At 38.7% G+C, this 18,680-nt stretch overlaps 1 protein-coding gene across 8 annotated transcripts in view; it reads left to right on the top strand.

The window, feature by feature from the left end:
* Sh3kbp1 (SH3 domain containing kinase binding protein 1) overlaps nucleotides 1-18,680 on the top strand; it is a 324,470-nt gene that overhangs the window by 114,778 nt on the left and 191,012 nt on the right. For all 8 annotated transcript variants that reach the window (XM_023563617.2, XM_003466417.5, XM_023563616.2 and 5 more), the window contains one exon: nucleotides 16,160-16,283. In XM_023563617.2, the coding sequence (XP_023419385.1) occupies nucleotides 16,160-16,283 (124 nt within the window). The remainder of the gene's footprint in view (nucleotides 1-16,159; nucleotides 16,284-18,680) is intronic.

The raw sequence follows: 18,680 nt of genomic DNA, 5'->3' as shown, positions 1-18,680 counted from the left end.
CCCAGTTGTATCTTTGTAGGGAGGACACAGATCTCCTCATGTTGTCATGGCTTTGGACTGAATTGAGTACTTTCCCTATCTGTAGGCTGCCATCTCGCCCATAGCACTCTACTTAATTAGTCATCCATTTGACAAATAGTAAGTACCCTCTAAAGCATGTGTAGACTCCTGGTTGGTATTGACACCTTTTTATCCAGTGATAATCATGTAGATATTTAGCACAGTGAGAGTGAACATAAAGGCACCACGTGTCACACAGGTAATCACATTGTACAGGAAGCAGTATTACTTCTGTGATGCAAGAGTAACCCTTCTCATCCTTGTCCATTACCTGGCACTTGCCGTGCTCTTGGCAGCATTTGCTCATTCCTGTTCTACAGGTCAAGAGCTTCTTGCATTCATATACTTGTCATGTCTCTGTCTGCTTTCTCATTGATTCTCGGGAGGTAATACTGCAAGTATATGATGGTTGCAGATAGGCAGTTGAAGACTGACATAGAAACATGGCAGTATGTATCCTGCTCCATTAACAGTTTTTCCTTGTTAGCTTTGAGCTGAAAATGTCATTGTATGTTTATAATAATATGTCAAAAGCATTTTCTGTGTTGCATATTTTGTAAAAATGAGAAAGCCATCATGGTGTGGTACATGCAGTTTTAGGGGAAATTATGAAATATTTCAAGCACATAACAAGTACCATTATGCCCACCCCCCTTTTTCAAATTCTTGTATCTTGCCCTATTTTTACTCTATGTGTGTGTTCTCTCCTTTACAATTCTAGTGAAAATGGTGCACTTTGTGGTTCAATGTGTATTTTATTTCTGGTCACCAAGTCTATTTTTTTTTTTTTATTTAAGAGGAAAAAGAGAAAAACACAAAACAAACCAAAGCGGCGTAAGGGTACACGCAATACAGAACTACAAAACAAAACAAAACAAAAAACCATAACAGTAAGAAATTACCTGCTAGTAGATTACACACTATTTTCTTGAAAATAGTTCCTCAAATCACAGTATCAAAGAACACAAGGTGGACATTCAAACAGGGAGACTGCAAACAGCTGTGTTCAATGTTCCAAAAACATTGATAAAGTCAGCTATTTAACACCCCCAAACACACTTGCTGTTATATCCGTTAGAGCTCCTTTTCTTTTTTTTTTCCCCTCTCTTTTTTACATCAAAATTTACACATCTTGGATTTTATTACTCCTTAGTGCTTATTACTTTCTTTGGGGGGGGGAAGAATACAGTCAAATATGGCAAAACAAAGCTGTCAGTCAATACCAAGGATAGACGTAGCACATGGTGTAGAACAGAGTACAAGTTTATCAACAATGGTTATCAACGTTGTCCCTTGTTTCCTTAAAAAGAATTGTCTATCTTATTAGATATTATAAAGTTGGACAAAACAGTAGAGAACAAGACCAATAAAACTTAGGCGTTGTAAACATTACAGGACTTCCAAAGAAGACAATAGTCAAACCAGAATGGGTATCTTAGTGAATCTTATTGTCTTCAAAGTAGTTGCCTATGTCTTCAAACTTGATACTATCATATAGAATGGAACAGAGTCTAATCAGTCAAAACAAGATCGTGGGAGTACTACAGGACTTCAAAACAAGTTAATAGGAAATCGAAAAGAGTTACTATTTATATATCCTAATTTTTTTGAATTTTTTCTTTAATTAAGACAAACATAAGAAATGACTAAATAATTTTTTTTGAAACAATAAGGGGGAGATTGAGATAAAACAGGACATAACAATATAACAATAGAGGTCACAGCATGACTGTTTCAATAACCTAGTACTTCACCACCTTATAACCTGACCTAATAGTAGTTACCATATTGTCTTTTTCCTTGAGATATTTGGGTAAAACTTCATATACTCTAGCTTCAAATATTTTCATATCAAGAAGCCCAGAATAAAGCCTTTCTAATTAATGAGTGAAAACTTTATAAGGCTTCAAGGCCACCTAATGGGGAATCATGATTACCACATATTTTTATATATTTGAATCATTACTTACATTAGGGAAACTATTCGGTATTCACACATGCGAGATTGATTTATTTCACTTATGAGTATGGTCTCAAGCTGTGCCCATTTATTGATAAATATCTCAATGTGATCCTTCTTTATAGCTGAATAATACTCCATTGTATAGAAATACCACAACTTTTTTATCCATTCCTCAGTTGATGGGCACTTGGGTTGTTTCCAAGATCTGGCGATTACAAATTGTGCTGCTATAAACATAGGTGCACATATATCACTGTGGTATGATGCTTTCAGTTCTTCTGGGAATATGCCTAGAAGTGGAATAGCTGGAATAAATGGGATTTCCAGTCCCAACTTTTTGAGAAATCTCCAGACAGATCTCCACAAAGGCTGTACCAGTCTACACTTCCACCAGCAGTGCAGGAGAGTTCCTTTTTTCCCACAGCCTCTCCAGCATTTGTTGTCGGTTTTCTTGATCCTGGCCATTCTTTCAGGAGTGAGATGATATCTCAGTGTGGTTTTAATTTGCATTTCTCTAATGACCAATGATGATGAGCATTTTTTCATGTATTTATTTGCCATTTGCATTTCTTCATCTGAGAATTGCATATTCATCTCAGATGCCCATTTTTGGATTGGATCTTTGAATTTCGGAGGTCTGAGTTTCTTTAATTCTTTATATGTTTTAGACAAGAGGCCCTTGTCTGAGAGAGAGTTCACTAAAATCTTTTCCCAGTTTGTGGGTTTTCTTTTCACTATGCTGGAGATTTCTTTTGACATGCAGAAACTTTTTAATAAGAAGTGGTCCCAGTTATTGATTCTGGGAAGTATTTCCCGTGCGGTTTGAGTCCTGTTCATGAATTCTTTGCCTACTCCTATGTCTCCAAGGTTTCTACCTATTTTGTCTTCCAATAGATTTAGTGTTTCTGTTTTAATATTCAGATCTTTGACCCATTTACATTTTAATTTAGTACATGGTGATAGACATGGGTCTAGCTTTAGTTTTCGGCAAATGGAGAGCCAGTTTTTCCAGCACCATTTATTAAAGAGACTGTCGTTCTTCCAGTGAACCTGCTTGGCTCCTTTATCAAAAATAAGGTGGTTGAGTGTGTTCGTAGTTGTGGTTGTATCTTCTAATCTATTCCACTGATCTTCAGCTCTGTTTTGATTCCAATACCATGTTGATTTTACTACTGTTGCTTTGTAGTATAACTTCAAGTCAGGGATTGTGATGCCTCCTGCTTTGTCTTTGCTGCTTAGAATTGCCTTTGCGATTCTAGGTCTCTTCTGGTTCCAGATGAAATTTAGGAGTGATTTCTCTAGATCTATAAGGTATGTTGATGGTATTTCTATTGGGATTGCATTGAATCTGTATAACAGTTTTGGGAGAATGGCCATTTTCACAATGTTTGTTCTTCCTATCCATGAGCAAGGGATGTCTTTCCATTTTCTGAGATCATCTTCAATTTCCTTTTTCAGTGTATTATAATTTTCACTGTATAAGTCTTTCACTTCTTTCGTAAGAGTAATTCCTAAATATTTCATTTTTTTGCTTGCTAATGTGAATAGTCCAGTTTCTCTTATTTCCCTCTCTGTAATTTTGTTGTTCGTGTATAGGAATGCTATTGATTTCTGAGTATTGATTTTGTATCCAGCCACATTACTGAATTTATTTATTGTATCTAAGAGTATTTCAATGGAGTTTAGGGGGTCTTCTATGTAGAGTATCATGTCATCTGCAAACAATGATAATTTAACTTCTTCTTTTCCTATCTTTACCCCTTTTATTTCTCTTTCTTGCCTAATTGCTCTGGCTAGTACTTCCAGTACTATATTAAATAGGAGTGGTGATAAAGTAAGGGGAAAACTCCAAGAGGAAGAGATAACTATCTTAAATATATACGCACCAAACTCCAGAGCACCCAGTTATATAAAACAATTATTAACAGAAATGAAAACTCAAATTATCAGTAACACAATTGTAACAGGAGACCTTAATACACCACTGACACCAAGGGACAGATCAACCAGACAGAAAATGAGCAAAGAAATAACAGAACTGAATCACACCTGTGAACAAATGGGTTTGATAGACATATACAGAATGTTCCACCCAACAACATCAGAATACACATTCTTCTCAGCAGTACATGGATCATTTTCTAAAATAGACCATATATTAGCTCACAGAACATATTTAAGCAAATGCAAAGGAGTTGAAATCATCCCTTGCATATTATCGGATCATAGCGCTCTGAAATTAGAAATTAATGACAAAGGATACTGCAAAAATTCCGCAAACACATGGAAACTAAATAACACACTCTTGAGTAATCAGTGGGTCACAGAAGAAATTAAAGAAGAAATTAAACAACACCTAAAAGAAAATGAAAATGCAGATACAACTTACCGGAATCTGTGGGATGCAATGAAAGCCGTTCTGAGAGGAAAATTTATTGCACTGAGTTCCCACATCAGGAAAACAGAACGAATACAAGTAAATAACTTGATGCTACACCTCAAACAGCTAGAAAAAGAAGAGCAAGTCAAGCCCAAAGCCAAAAGAAGAGAGGAAATTATAAGAATCAGAGCAGAAATCAATGCAATAGAGACTAAGAAAACAATCCAAAGAATCAACGAATCAAAGAGTTGGTTCTTTGAAAGAATGAATAAAATCGATAAGCCCCTAGCCAACTTTATTAAAAAAAGGAAAGAAAAAGCTCAAATTCATGCAATAAGAAATGAAAAAGGAGAAATCACTACAGACCCAATAGAAATACAGAGGATCATCAACACCTATTTCGAAAACCTCTACTCTCAAAAGTTTGATAACACAGAAGAAATAGACAGATTCTTAGAAGCATATGAAGTACCAAAGCTAGATCAAGAGGATATAAAACTGTTGAATAACCCAATCTCTGCTAATGAAATTGAGAATGTAATTGGGTCCTTGCCCACCAAGAAGAGCCCAGGCCCAGATGGATTCACTGCAGAATTCTACAAGAAATATAAAGAAGACCTAATGCCGACACTCCTCAAAGTATTCAATGAAATTGAAAGGGAAGCAATCCTTCCTAAGTCATTCCTGGAAGCAAATATTACTCTAGTACCAAAACCTGAGAAAGACCCAACTATAAAAGAGAACTACAGACCGATCTCCCTAATGAACACAGATGCAAAAATCCTCAATAAAATATTGGCAAATAGGATCCAGCAAATCATCAAGAAGATTATACACCATGACCAGGTGGGATTCATCCCAGGAATGCAAGGATGGTTCAACATACGCAAATCAATAAATGTAATCCACCATATCAATAAAGCCAAAAATAAGAATCACATGATCATCTCTATAGATGCAGAAAAAGCCTTCGATAAGGTCCAACACTTATTCATGATAAGAACTTTACAGAAAATTGGAATAAATGGTCTTTACCTCAATATAATAAAAGCCATTTATGACAAACCAACAGCCAGCATCATACTAAATGGCCAAAAATTGAAAGCCTTTACTTTAAAATCGGGTACAAGACCAAGTCTATTTTTTAAAGAAACAGGCCTTTGCAGATCCAGCTAAAACTCCCCATGTACTAGTGCTCTCAGAAGACTTGCTGTGTCTTGCCAGGTGTTCTGAGATAGATTAGCCTCTTGTGAAGGCAGCCAGGTGCTGTGACGGCAGCCAGGTGCTGCAAAAGCAGTGTCTGACCTGGGGAATATGCTCACAGATGGTTGCTCCTCAAACTTGTCTTCTCTGTGTTAAAAATTATATATATATATATGAGAGTACTGTGCTATTTCTAGGAATCTGTATCCATTCAAGACTGCCTTGATCAGTAGATTTGCTATAGGGTCTGTTTTTAGTGATTTCCATTTATCTTTAGCCAATGATAATTTTGCAAAATGATTTTCCATGAACTAGCACAGCGCCACAGCTGTGACCCCATAGCTACTTTCTGGCTTGAAAGTAAGCTTTTCCTCCAAGACAGAAATGACCAGGATTGAAGGAAGGGTGATTTCCTTGCCCTGTTTTTACCCTGAGCTATGGGGGACCTTACCAAGTTTCATTAGTCCCTGTTAATACAGAGGGAAATCCCAGAACTAGCTTACTGGACAGGTGAGGGTAGCACTGAGATTCCCTTGATGTCCATGGCATCAACCTACTCAATGTGCTTGTAGTATTGGTAGCAGGAAAGAAAGAAGTACTGTAAGATAGGAGAAACGCAGCCGTGGTGGAGACCGATGATCCATTCAGCTGATTGTGTAAATGAGATGAGACATTCCTTGGCTCACTCACTGGATAGGCTGCATCTGGCACATTGCAACCATCCGTTCCCTTAATGTTGATCCCAGAAGGCTTCTATTGCCTGAGATGAATATCCAAATATCTAAGCTCTTGCTTTTTATGTTTTTGATCTTCTAGGACACAATACGAGCATATTTTAATTTAAAAGAAAATATCTTCTTCCAGTTTAAGAATTTATATTGTTTTTTTTTAAATTGCAATAGCCTACAGTGAAGTGCAGAGGTCTTAGAATTACAGTTCAATGAATATTTTGAGATGTTATGCCTGTGTAACAATTACCCAATCAAACTATAAAATATTTTTATCTCTTTAGCTGGCTTCCTCCTCCCCATTCCCAAAGGTAGCTGCTGTTTGGAGAGATTGCAGCAGTGATTAGTTTTGCCTCTTGTTGAACTTCGTATAAATGAAATTGTACAGCATGTAATCTTTTGTGTCTGTCTGTCTTTCACTGAATGTTATCACTGAAATTCTGTGTTGTTGTGTATAGTTTTTAAAATAGCACTTGCCATTTAATGACAATAAACAATAATTTGTATACTACTGTCCTTTTCACTCTGATTCAGAAAACACCCCTGTGATGATATACTTAGCATCTTTTACAGATGACAAAAGTGCTGTTCAGAGGCTTGAAGAATTGCTCCCAAGGTCACATCCCAAATAAATATCAGGACTAGTTTTGGTTTTGTGACTCAAAGCTTTGTTCTTTCCATGTATTATGAAGCCTGTGCCTTAACCTATGTTATGGTTGCTGTAAGATTTTGTGGATGTTTTACAGTATAGTGTTTTGGTTGGAGACTGACCAACTACTTTAAAGAAGATTCAAGCCAACCTAGCTCCCAGCACCTGTATAGTAGATAATGGATAGGGAGAGAAAAGAGAACTTCTTTGGTTCAGCAACCAGTCATATCCAGGCAACTCAGCCTGTTGGAAAGCAGACAACCCTAGCTTAGCTCCAAGTTGCATACAGATTATGTGTTGGTCCAGAGATGCTGCTATGTGTTAGCCATGTAACAAACTTTTACTGTCCTGGCGTTGTTGGCTACTTATCCTCTAAATGGGGTGAGCCACTTCATCTCCGTTCAGCATAATGCCTTTGGCAGGAAAGAATGGTGTGAGGAGTTCTCTTTCAACTGGTCCTCATCATACATCTCAAGTGTCATTATAGCATTTAATATCTTGTTGATGTAATTTGCTTTACTGTGCATGCCAGCTTTCTGTTGTTAAGGCACTGGATTTGAATTAACATGTTCCTGTTGGCTTGAATCACTGGTGGTCCCTGCATGACTGTCCCATCAGGCGGCTTGTACCACTGATGGGACAGTCATACATGTATCACTAGTGGTTCAGAGTCACTTGGCAGCAAGACATGTGAATTGGCCTGGGGATTTAGCTTAGCGGCATAAGCACCTGCCTTGCAAGTTTGTGGTCATGAGTTTGATCCCCGGTACTGATAAAAAAGAAAAAGACCCCCCCCCCCAAAAAAAAGACATGTGAATTATAGCCCCATATGAACATAGTAAAGAGTGTCAAGGTCTCTTTTAACACTTAAAGAGGTTTGCTGACAGCTCGTCTCTTCTGTCATGCCTTTAAGCAAGTAAACTGATTTGCTGGTTTATACATATGGACATATATCTATATCTAATCTATATCTCCATATGAATTTCCCTCATGGCTCACAATTTTGGCCTAGGATATAACCTTGTCACTAAAATAATAGTACCAAGGTTCTTAAGTAATGGGTTTAGCAGTCAGAAAGCTGAGATTGAGTGTGGGGATCTGGGAACGCTCATCCCAGAAAGTCCTGAGTCCTGAAAATTTGGGTCAGAACCTCGGAGAGCTCCAGAGATGGCCACAGTGGAGAAGCAGGAGTAGTAGTGCCAAGTCCACTCCCCTTTTCAGGAAGGAGCTCTTTTTTTGTGGATGATAAGGAATTTCATGGATTTGGGCCTTAGGCTTTGGGTTTATGGGTAAAGGGGTAAGTTATGTCCTTTAAGAGTGAGGGAAGCGCTTCCGGTGTCATGGCATCAATTGCAGCTGAGTTAGTTAGATATATGGGCAACTGACTTCTGGGAGAACATGGTGGACAGATAGCAGCAGCTACCGAGGCTCTCTGATAGACCCAGCTTAGAATCCAGGAATGGTGCAGAGTGAGGAATCCTAAGCAAGAGTAGATATACCCTACTGACCCAAGAACGAACTGGGCTGAGAGAAACCAACTGGGAATGCAATCCTGGTGCTATAACAGGAACAGATAAAGCCTCAGCGTGGAAACTGGAGCCCGAGTCATTGGAAGACCTGATTTGGGTTTCCTGCCGCCACTGCTGTGTCTGAATCGGTTCGGCAGGGAGAGAGATGCGCGAAAGCTCTGAGAACGGGAATCTGTGAATGGAGTTGAGAGTGGAATGTGCGGGGAGCTGTGCATCGACCTGTGGTGAGTGAGGGAAACTGGGACTCTTCCACAGTCTAGGAGGCTCCAATAGAGGACATTCTGGGACCAGGCAGACTTGCTGGAACAGGGCGCTGTAGTGACCTCAGTCACATATTCCCCTTTCAAGCAGGATTGGTGAGCAGGGCCTAGACTATGTGACGCTGCTGGCTGAGACCCAGTAGGCTAGCACAACCCAGGTCCCAGTGCCTGGAGGTGCACCCTAGTGGTGAAGCCTTCGGTGGGTTGACCTGGAGGGGCAGGCCCTGCATAGGCTGCCCGGTCCGTAACTCCCTGGTGCGCTGCGGTGGGTGGGAACACCTAACTGGCACAATTCAAACAGACTGTGGCCGACAGGGAAGGAATCTGGGCCTCCTATATACACTTGTATTTAAGGAACAAAGAATATGGGAAGAGGGAGCAACAAGAAAGGCTCCTTGGCCCCCAATCCTGAGAAACAGGCAATAGCAGACACAGCACCAATAGACATAAAGTGCTATCTCCAGAGCCTCATAGACGAGTTCAGGAATGAAGTTATTAATGACCTGAAGCAAGACATAAGCAGAATAGTTAGAGAAATGCTAAGTACTACCAAGAAAAAACAGATTGTGGAATGGACGAACAGAAAAAAAGGGCAGAATTATTTGATGGAGAAAATAGAGAAAACATAGAATACATGAAGCAGGTTCAAAGAGATTACCAGGGAACTAAAAACTCTATCAAAAACTGGCATAACAGCTTGAAAGAAACTAAGTATAGATTTTTCTGAACTGGAGGGCAGATTTGTAATATGGGAGCATGAAATGAAAAACTTCTTAAAAATAACAAAGAAACAGCAATAATACCAAGACTAGAAGATGATAAGAGGATCTATAACTTAAGAATAAAGAACATAAAAGAAGAGGTAGGGACACAAACAAATGAACTACAAAAGCTACTCGCAGAAATAATCCAGGAGAATTTTCCTAATTTAGCAACAGGTAAAGATACTCAGATGTATGAAGCATACAGGACCCCAGCCACCTACAACCCAAACAGAGCTACACCCAGACATATAATAATCAAAATACCATAAATCCAATATAAGAACAGAATATTAAAAGCTGTCAGAGACAAGAAACAGATCAGTAACAAGGAAACACCCATCAGAATTACAGCAGACTTCTCGGCACAAACCATCAAATCATGAAGAACGTGGGGGGAAATAATTCAAGCTTTGAAACATAATAACCTCAATCCAAGATTGATATATCTTGCACAACTATCCCTGGAAATTGATGGAAAAACAAGGTGCTTCCAGGATAAAGAGGAACTAGGGGAATATGCAACCACCATTTCAACCCTACAGAGAATACTGCAGGACATTCTAAAAAAGAAAAATACAAAGAATCCAGAAGTAGTGGCAGAGAGGCCACAATGAATGGAGCAGAAAACAAAATGAAGAAGACAAACTGACAACTAATGACAGAAAAAGAGCTCAACAGAAATGAGGTAGAAAAGATTGGATGATAGGAACAGCTATTTTGGAGAAAATGACATCATAATAGGTAATGTTGATTTAATATCATCTTGTTTTGAAGTCCCATCAAGCTTTTGTTCTTCTGTCTCCATAGGTCTTAACATGTTGTATCTTATTGGATTTTATTATATGTGATAGTATAAACAACCTTTTATATATAGACAAGGAGATTATACAGAAACCATTGTTCATTTTCTGTTAGTTGATTCTAAATATCCTGTAGTACTGTCATTCTCTTGAATGGTTTTACATTGTTTTGATATATTCGATGGTACAGTATACGAAGTTATACTCAAGGATTTCAAGGAAAGAGACAATATGGTAACTACTTTTATGTTGGGATTATCTTGTGGTGAAACACTATTTTGCTTAAATGGTTATGTTTTGACCTGTGCTGTTTTGTTGTTATGCCCTCTTTTATCTCAATCTGCATTTTATTATTTACTTTTATTCTTTTAATTAAGGGAAAAATAAATAAAAAATAGCAGGATATATTATAGTAACCCACTTTGATTTTCTGTTAACTTGATTTGAAGCCCTGTATTGCTCTTACCATCTTGTTTTGAATGATGTTCCTCTATTCTGTTTTGCTTGATAGTACCAGATTCGAAAGTTTAGGCAACGGCTGTGAAGATAGTGGGATTCATTATGACACCCATTCTGATTGACTATTATCTACTTTGAAGACCTGTAATGTCTCCAGTGTTTTGGTTCTGTTGGTTTCATTCTTTACTGTTTTGTTCAATTTTATTATAACTGATGATATGGACAATTCTATTGGAGATAGTGGGAGGCATTATGGTAACCATTGTTGATCACCTTGTATTATGTTTTTACATTATCTATTATGTCCACCCTTTTGATTTGACCAACTCTGTTCTGTTATGTCACATTTGGTTTTACTTTCTTCCAAAAAAGTAATAAGAACTGTGGGAGTAATAAAACCCAAAAAGTGTAATAGTCATTGTACAAAAGAGAGGAAAAGAACATGCTCTAAACTATATAACTGCATGTATATTTAAGTGTATAAGATAGACAATGATATTACTGAATTTTGTTGGATCATTGAACAGAACTGTTTGCAGTCTCACTGTTTAAATGTCCACTTTATATGCTTTGATTTTGTAACTTGAACAAATATTTCTAAGATGACAATAATCCATTAACTAGTGATTTCCTACTATTTTTTTCTGAAATTCTGTATAACTTGTACCCTTTTTCTGCTTTTTTCCCCCTTTTTCTCCCTAAATAAAATTGAAAAAAAAAAAAAAAGAGTGAGGGAAGCTACCTTTCCCACTGGAGCCATAGTGGCTTCATGTGTTCATTTCATCATAGTCACAACACTTGATCTTTTTGAGAGGTGATACGTAGCAGGACAGCTCTTCCCTGAAGGCCCAGAGTTAGGTTCCTCCACTGAATGCACCTAACTAGCTCTGTGGCCTTTGTCTGCTCTTAGCGCCTCTCTGACCAGATGAAATATGTAAAAACAAAAATGTCTGGCAAAATCAGATTCCTTTTTCCTGACAGTGTTATTGGGAGGAGCAAGTGAAAAAAATTCCTGTGAAAGCACTTTAATTTATATAAATTCTTGCCAATGTACCATCCTATGATTATTAGCATCATTACTCATTTTTAGCATATAGGTGCCCGTGACGTCAGAGGTGCGTGAATGTAAAGCGTTGGCCAGTGTGTGTTTGCGTGGTAATCCATACTATGGGGGCAGCACACACATCAGATATTTTTAGCCAGAAGTGGGTACAGAAACCGTGGTTTGCTGTGTTTTGAGATGTTTTTGAATAAAGAGTTTGGTTTATGGTCATTTGGAAGCAGCTAGAGAGCTTAGTAGGGACATGACAAGAACAGGCATTTGTTTGAGGGGTGTCCCTTGCGGTATTGAGGAGGCTGGGATGGGAAGGCAGAGTGTGAAGGTAGGGAGACATGATTATAATCTGGGCAGGACTTGGGGCAAGTGTGGATAAGAGATGAGCTCTGAAGCTAGGCAGGTGGGGCTCTAAGCTTGATCCCTGCTTATTTTTTTAGCTTCTTGCGTCTTGGTGTATGTGTCTGTAAGAGTCTTTGTGGATGGACGTCATCTGGGCGAAGCTCTTCGAGTAGGATTTGGAATACAGTAAGCACTCAAACGTTAGATACTATTTATGTGAGTCCCCCCTTTTATTATCTATTTTATTATGGTTATTCATGTTAACCCAAATTTGCCATTTTGACTTTTTACTTGTTCAATAAGTGGCACTAATTAGATTCATAATTTTATACAACCATTACCACTATTTCTAAAGCTTTTCATCAGCCTCAGAAAAAATCCTGTAACCATTCAACAGAAACTCTTCAATCTTCTCCCACAACTCCTAGGCAACCTGTAGTCTACTTTTTGTCTATAAGATTTCAGCTCTTCTATATTACATATAAGTGAGATTATATAATCTTTGTCATTTTGTGTCTGACTTATTTCCCTTAGGCTTACCCATGTTGTAGCATGTACCAGAACTTTAATTTTCTTGAGACTGAGTAATAGTCCATTGTATGGATATATCAGATCTTGGTTATATATTTGTCTGTGCATGGACACATGTCTTGCTTTCACCTTTTAGCTATTGTAAATAATGCTGCAGTAAACATTGGCATACAAATGTCTATCTGAGTCCTTGCTTTCAGTTCTTTTAAGTATATCTGTAAGAGAATCTTGGGCTATATGGTAGTTCTATGTTTAACTTTCTGAGGAAGTGTTATGTGGTTTTCCACAGAGACAGCACCATTTCACATTCCTACCAGCAGTATACAGGGCTGCATTTTCTCCATGTCCTTGAAAAGTTCTTGTTTTGTAACTTTTTAAATTCTAGCTATTGAAGTGGGTTTGAAAAGATATTATATCTTGTGTTTTTTGACCATTTATATTTCTTTGGAGAGCGTCTATTCTAGATAGAGATATAGCTGTAGCTATAGTTATAGCTGTGTATTTATATTTTTGGAGTAGTAGAGGAGGCATGAAGAGCAAAAGACATTGAGGAAGTAGAATAAACTAGACTTACTGACTAGTTAGATGGGGAGTTAATGCTGACTTTGACATCCTGGGTAAGTGGGTGGATGATGGGCTGTTAAATAAGTCAGGTCTCATACCCCTGACGTAAGGGGCACGTTTTGGGAAGGTGTTGGCCTTGGGTGGTGCTGTATTGAGCCTGGGTGTTGTCTAGGTGAAGAACCTACAGAATTCCCCGCCAAGTTCATGTGCCTGTTTTTTTTTTTTCTGGAAAAAAAAAGTGGGACATATTTTAAGTTTTGTCTTCTCCCTGCTTCAGTCTAAGAAGCAACTGAAGAAATTTGGTGAACACTGACCTTTTTTGTATAGCAAATGTTTGTGGTACTGGGGATCAAACCCAGGGCCTTGTGCAAGTGAGGCAGTGTTGTACCTCTGAGCCACATCCCCAGCCTCTGTCTAGCAAATGTGAACAATCAGTGGAAAAATGAAGAAATCGGGATTTGTGGTCCAGCTTTCTTCTCTTGCTGGTTTCTCGGCCCTGTTTGTTCTTGATCAGATTGGTCCTTCCTAGCCAGCTGCTCCCAGTTTGCTGCTATAAAGCGTTGGGCACTGAGCGTTCTTGAGAAGCACAGCTTCTGAGGCATTATCCAGTGGCTGTGCCAGCCTTGTAACCTTTGCTCCTGTCCTCACCTTCTCTTCCCCAACTTCAAGTCTTTAACAGTTAGTGCCAGCCCAACACTGGTCACGTTGCCCCAGAGCCCTGAATTTCTTGGGCTCACTCCTTGCCAAGTTGGACAATGTGTTGCTGTATTATATTGTGTCTAGGTGGGGAGATTTGTTTTTACGCAGTCATATCTACACTATGATGGAAAGCGAGGTTTGAGCATCTGTTCTTTTTCAAAGAAGCAACCATTGGAGAAATGAATGCACTTGGTGTCTTGTCTTTCCTGCTAGAGCCATAGCTGGCTGACAGCTATCATGTAGCTTAGGCAGGCATGTGGTTCAGGCAGGCAATGTTTGCAGATTGTCCCCTGATGCCATCTGCCTGTGAAGCTACAGGAACCCCCAGCAACTGCTGTTCTAGCAGGTGCTGCAGCTGCTAAGTGGGGGGGGGAGCTGTATATATATACACACGTGTGTACAATTTTGCATGCTATACAAAGGTATAAGTGTTGGCGTGTGGCTGAGCTCTGCCTGTTTAGGGCTCTGCGACACCAGCTGAAACTCTCAGCCCCAGAAAAGCTGCAGCCCCAGTTGCTGGTTTCCTGTGGGGCCTTGGTGAGGCAGGAAGAGAGGGTGAGACTGTTATGAACACAGCTAGCAGTTGGGGAATTGGATACAGCAACTAAACCATACTTGGGTGTATGCAAAGCAGAGGGGCAATAGCACTGTGTTCACACACTTGTTTTCTTTCTACCTTTATCCTCTGCTTGGGCCTAATCATGGCCCCTGACTTAATTGTCCATCTTTCAGTTCATTCTGTAGAAGGAACTCATCCCCATTTCTTAACCTCACTCTTTCTAAAGCACACTTCTCTTATCTGTGGGTCTTTCCTGCCATTCAGCCAGGTTTTAGGTCTAGCTCTTAGTTTTTATTTTTTCCTAACTTAGTGTAATCATGGGTTCAGACAAGCCTAGAAACTCCTTGCTCCTTTGGGAAGAATTCCTGTGAACAGATCTGCATGTTGTGAATTACTATCATTTTGAGCTATTATTGCTTTTACAAAGAATTATGTAAGTTATTAAAGTAATTTGACATACAGACCAACTATCACTTATCCAAAATGCTTGGGGCCAGAAGTATTTCAGATTTAGTTGATTTTTTTTTCTTTTACAATATTCGTATTTACTGAATGAGATAGCTTGGGATCCAGAGGTGGGATGGGAGATGGGATCCAGATTTGAACATGAAATTCATTTATTTTTCATACACACCTTATACACATATGCTGAATTTGTTTTTATACAGTATTTGTAGTGCACTTATTTGTTTTGATTGCAACCTATCACATGGGGTCAGGTGTGGAATTTCCCACTTGTGGTGTCAGGTTCAGGGCTCAAAAATTGGATTTGGGGCATTTCAGATTTTAGGGATTTGCATTAGGAATGCTCAACCTGTAATTAAACAATCCAGATCTTAATGGAGCTTTGGTAAGAGATCACCAAGAGTGGGTTTGGCAAACTTTTTCTGTAATAGGTCAGATAGTTTAAGTTTTGCTTTTGGTTGCATTTACTCTGCCATTGTAACGTCAAAGTAATTATACAAAATGTACATACATCAAAGTAGTTGTACAAAATTTTCATGAATACAGTTATAGCCTGTGAAACTTTACAGAATAGAGTGGTGGGTTATAGTTTGCTGACCTCTGGCCTAGAAAGTTATTTTAATTTGTCATCCTTAATTTTTCTGTGTCAAATGTTGAAAAGACAGAGGAATTTGGTAACCATGAATGAGTTTAACTCCATTTTGGGGAGGTTAGTATAATTGTGAGTACAAATGGTGATCTGGGAATACAGCTATCTAAACTCTCTTAAGACGAATAGAAATCAGAAGGCTTTATAAGGGGTGAATCTGCTTGGGCAAAGCTTGTCATTGTTCAAAACGTAGAACAAACTCTCATTTACAGCTGTGCAGTGGCTTCTATGTATTAATCATTCTCTTGATGGATCACATGGAGTGAGCACACTTATATAAGGTGACTTCACCATACTGGACATTGATTTACTTTATAAAACTAGGTGCTTCTCTAATACATGTAAGGTAACAACTATGAAAATAGAGGGAAATGGTGTTTTAAAAATATTATGTTGCGCTGACTTGGAATTACAATGCTTCATTTCCATAAAGGTGATACTTTAGAGAGTCAGTCTAGAATTTCAGCCTATAATCTTGTTTTCCTTTCTCTGTTCTCACAGGAAATAAAGAAGGATATGAAGAAAGACCCTCTCTCCAACAAAGCTCCAGAAAAGCCCATGCACGATGTGTCCAGTGGAAACCCTTTGCTGTCTTCTGAAACCATTTTAAGAACCAATAAGCGAGGTATGGCAAAGGAGAAAGAGCTCCTCTCCCTGTACTAAAACAAACTTTGGAAATTCCTGGGTGAATTGTCAAATTTGTATTGCTGAAAATTGAGTGGAATTTGCCTTTTCAGTTTTCAGTCTAAATTTTAGGGATACACACACAATGCCGGTAACAATATAGTAACTATAATAAAGGGAACTAATAATTTTTTGATGAGCATTGACAAAATTTGTAAATGATACCTTTTCTAGAGTTTTAGCTTCTGCTTTCACACCTATTTTTATGGATGAGAGGCAAATTTAAATAATGGCATGGCGCAGGCTGAGCTATGTGGGTCTGACCATGTTCTCCTTTTAATCTAAGACAAACTCTGCCAGATTCTGTCTCCAACTTGTGGCTCCCAGTCACACATCCTGCTTACTTGGGTTTTTGAGGCAGAATTACAGAGATACAGTTAATGTAGCTATCTAACCAGGAAACCTTTGACAATCTTGTTTTCCCTCTTTTGAGACTTCAAGGTAATTTTTAAGTATCAGCTTGTTGGAATTTTGTTTTCCCCCACATCTTACCTTTGTGATAAATGTTTGAAACATTGTGATAGAAAAGACAAGATTGGAGAGACCAGCCCACTCAAATCGGAATTATGACACATCAAGTTCTTTTGTATTGGCCAGGGAACATGCTGAGTTGAGCTAAGTGGTCCATATTAGGTTAGGCAGGGCCCATAGTAGGTCAGCATCCAGCTGCTGGCTTTTCTGCAGGTTTAAAGGAAAATAGCCATTAACAAAAAATAGCAGGAAATTTATTAGCAAAGGGTTCCATTAACAAGAAAAAGAAGGTGAGTTTAGATAACCGTGGGGAAAAACAGCTAATCTTTCATAAAATTTAGACAGCCTAAGTATTTGTCCAATAAACTGCCCATTGATCATAGTGCTCAAAACATTAGCTTTGTGTCTCTCTTCCTTCCTGCCTCTTCCTCTACCCCCTCCAGCTGCCCTGGGTTACATTTCCTTTTTTGAATTATTCAGATGAATTATTGGCTAGAGGCCCACATTGGTTAGCAGCTGTAAGATTTTCTTCTTCTCTTTTTAAAATCCTATCCTACTAAAGAAGGAGATTTCTCATTTTAAGACTGTGATGTACGTTGCTGTAGAACTAGTTTTCTCCCAGAGTACCTCCTGCATTCTTGCAAATAAGTCCTCAGCCTCCGAGTTTCCCCTCATTGGATTGAGAGCTGCAGTTCAGTGAGACTTCTTCCTGCACCAACAAATCTTTCTGGAGTCTCTGAGCTGTCTCCTTCCCCCAGCTCTGCTGAGGTCCCCAGGCCCCTCAGTTGCATACATGCTGACCAGCAGCAAGTTCTCTCCAGCTAGTCCTGTTTTTCTAACATCAATAAGAGACTTAAGGTAATTAATTAATTTCACAAGAGAAGGAATTAATTAAGGTAAGGAATGAAGGTAATTATCTGGATGAGTTCAGTAAAATTACCTGAGAACTTTTAAATCAACAAAGGAGTAGAACTTTTCAGGTAATTGTTTTTTTACGACTGAAAATTCTGGATTTTAAGTTCCCCTAATGGGATTTTTCCTTTATCAGAAAAATGAAATTCAAAAGGATGGCTTGGTTTTACAACTTACACTCTTTTTTAAAGCCTTCCTCTTTAGGCCTGCAGCTGAACCAAGACCAACCTTTTATCCTTTAGGCCTTTTATATACTCAATTCGCTACGAGACCCAAACACATAGAGTTCTGTAAATATGAAGCCCATAACAACCCATCTTCATTCTGTCCCAGGCTTTACAGTGACCTCCTGGGTCACCTGGACCAAACATAAATTTCTAACTGAAGGGTAGCATTGTGTACCAGGACCCACGCTGCTGTAGGCCCTCCCCCACCCGATCAAGACTAACAGTATTCTATTGCTCCTTATAATAAACAGCAGGGCGGGGAGATTGATTGGCCTTGTCAGGCCAGATAAATAGTTCATTGTACTGAGCTCAAAAGCTACATTTTTTCCCACCCAAAATCAATGAAAAAACTTTTTTTTCTTTAAATCAAGGATCAGAGGCTAAATCTGTGGGGTGATTCTAGTTACTTGTAAACACTTCCGTCCAACTAATTTTTGAATTTTTATGAGTTACATGATGAATCTAGCCCTCTCTCTGTTTCCATCAAGCTTTGTCTCTAGAAACCTTTCAGATGTTTTGATCTGTTAGTATTGCTGTGGCTGCTAGGTAAGTAAGTTGCTCTCAGGTTTATTAGCCTGTTTTGATTGGCTAACATGGAATCTTTTAAAGGGTATGAGTCCACCTTGTAATTCAGCTTTGGACCCTGTAAGAATTAAATAGAATTAACACAGATTCTTTCCTTTCAAATTTATCAATGATGAGGGGACTTTTTTCTTTATATGAGCCTT

Source organism: Cavia porcellus, unplaced genomic scaffold, assembly GCF_034190915.1.
Source record: "Cavia porcellus strain 051 isolate PalLab524CR breed Dunkin Hartley unplaced genomic scaffold, mCavPor4.1 scaffold_33, whole genome shotgun sequence".
Taxonomy (NCBI): domain Eukaryota; kingdom Metazoa; phylum Chordata; class Mammalia; order Rodentia; family Caviidae; genus Cavia; species Cavia porcellus.
Note: the sequence above shows the minus strand (reverse complement) of the source record. Positions and strands in the feature narration are given on the sequence as shown.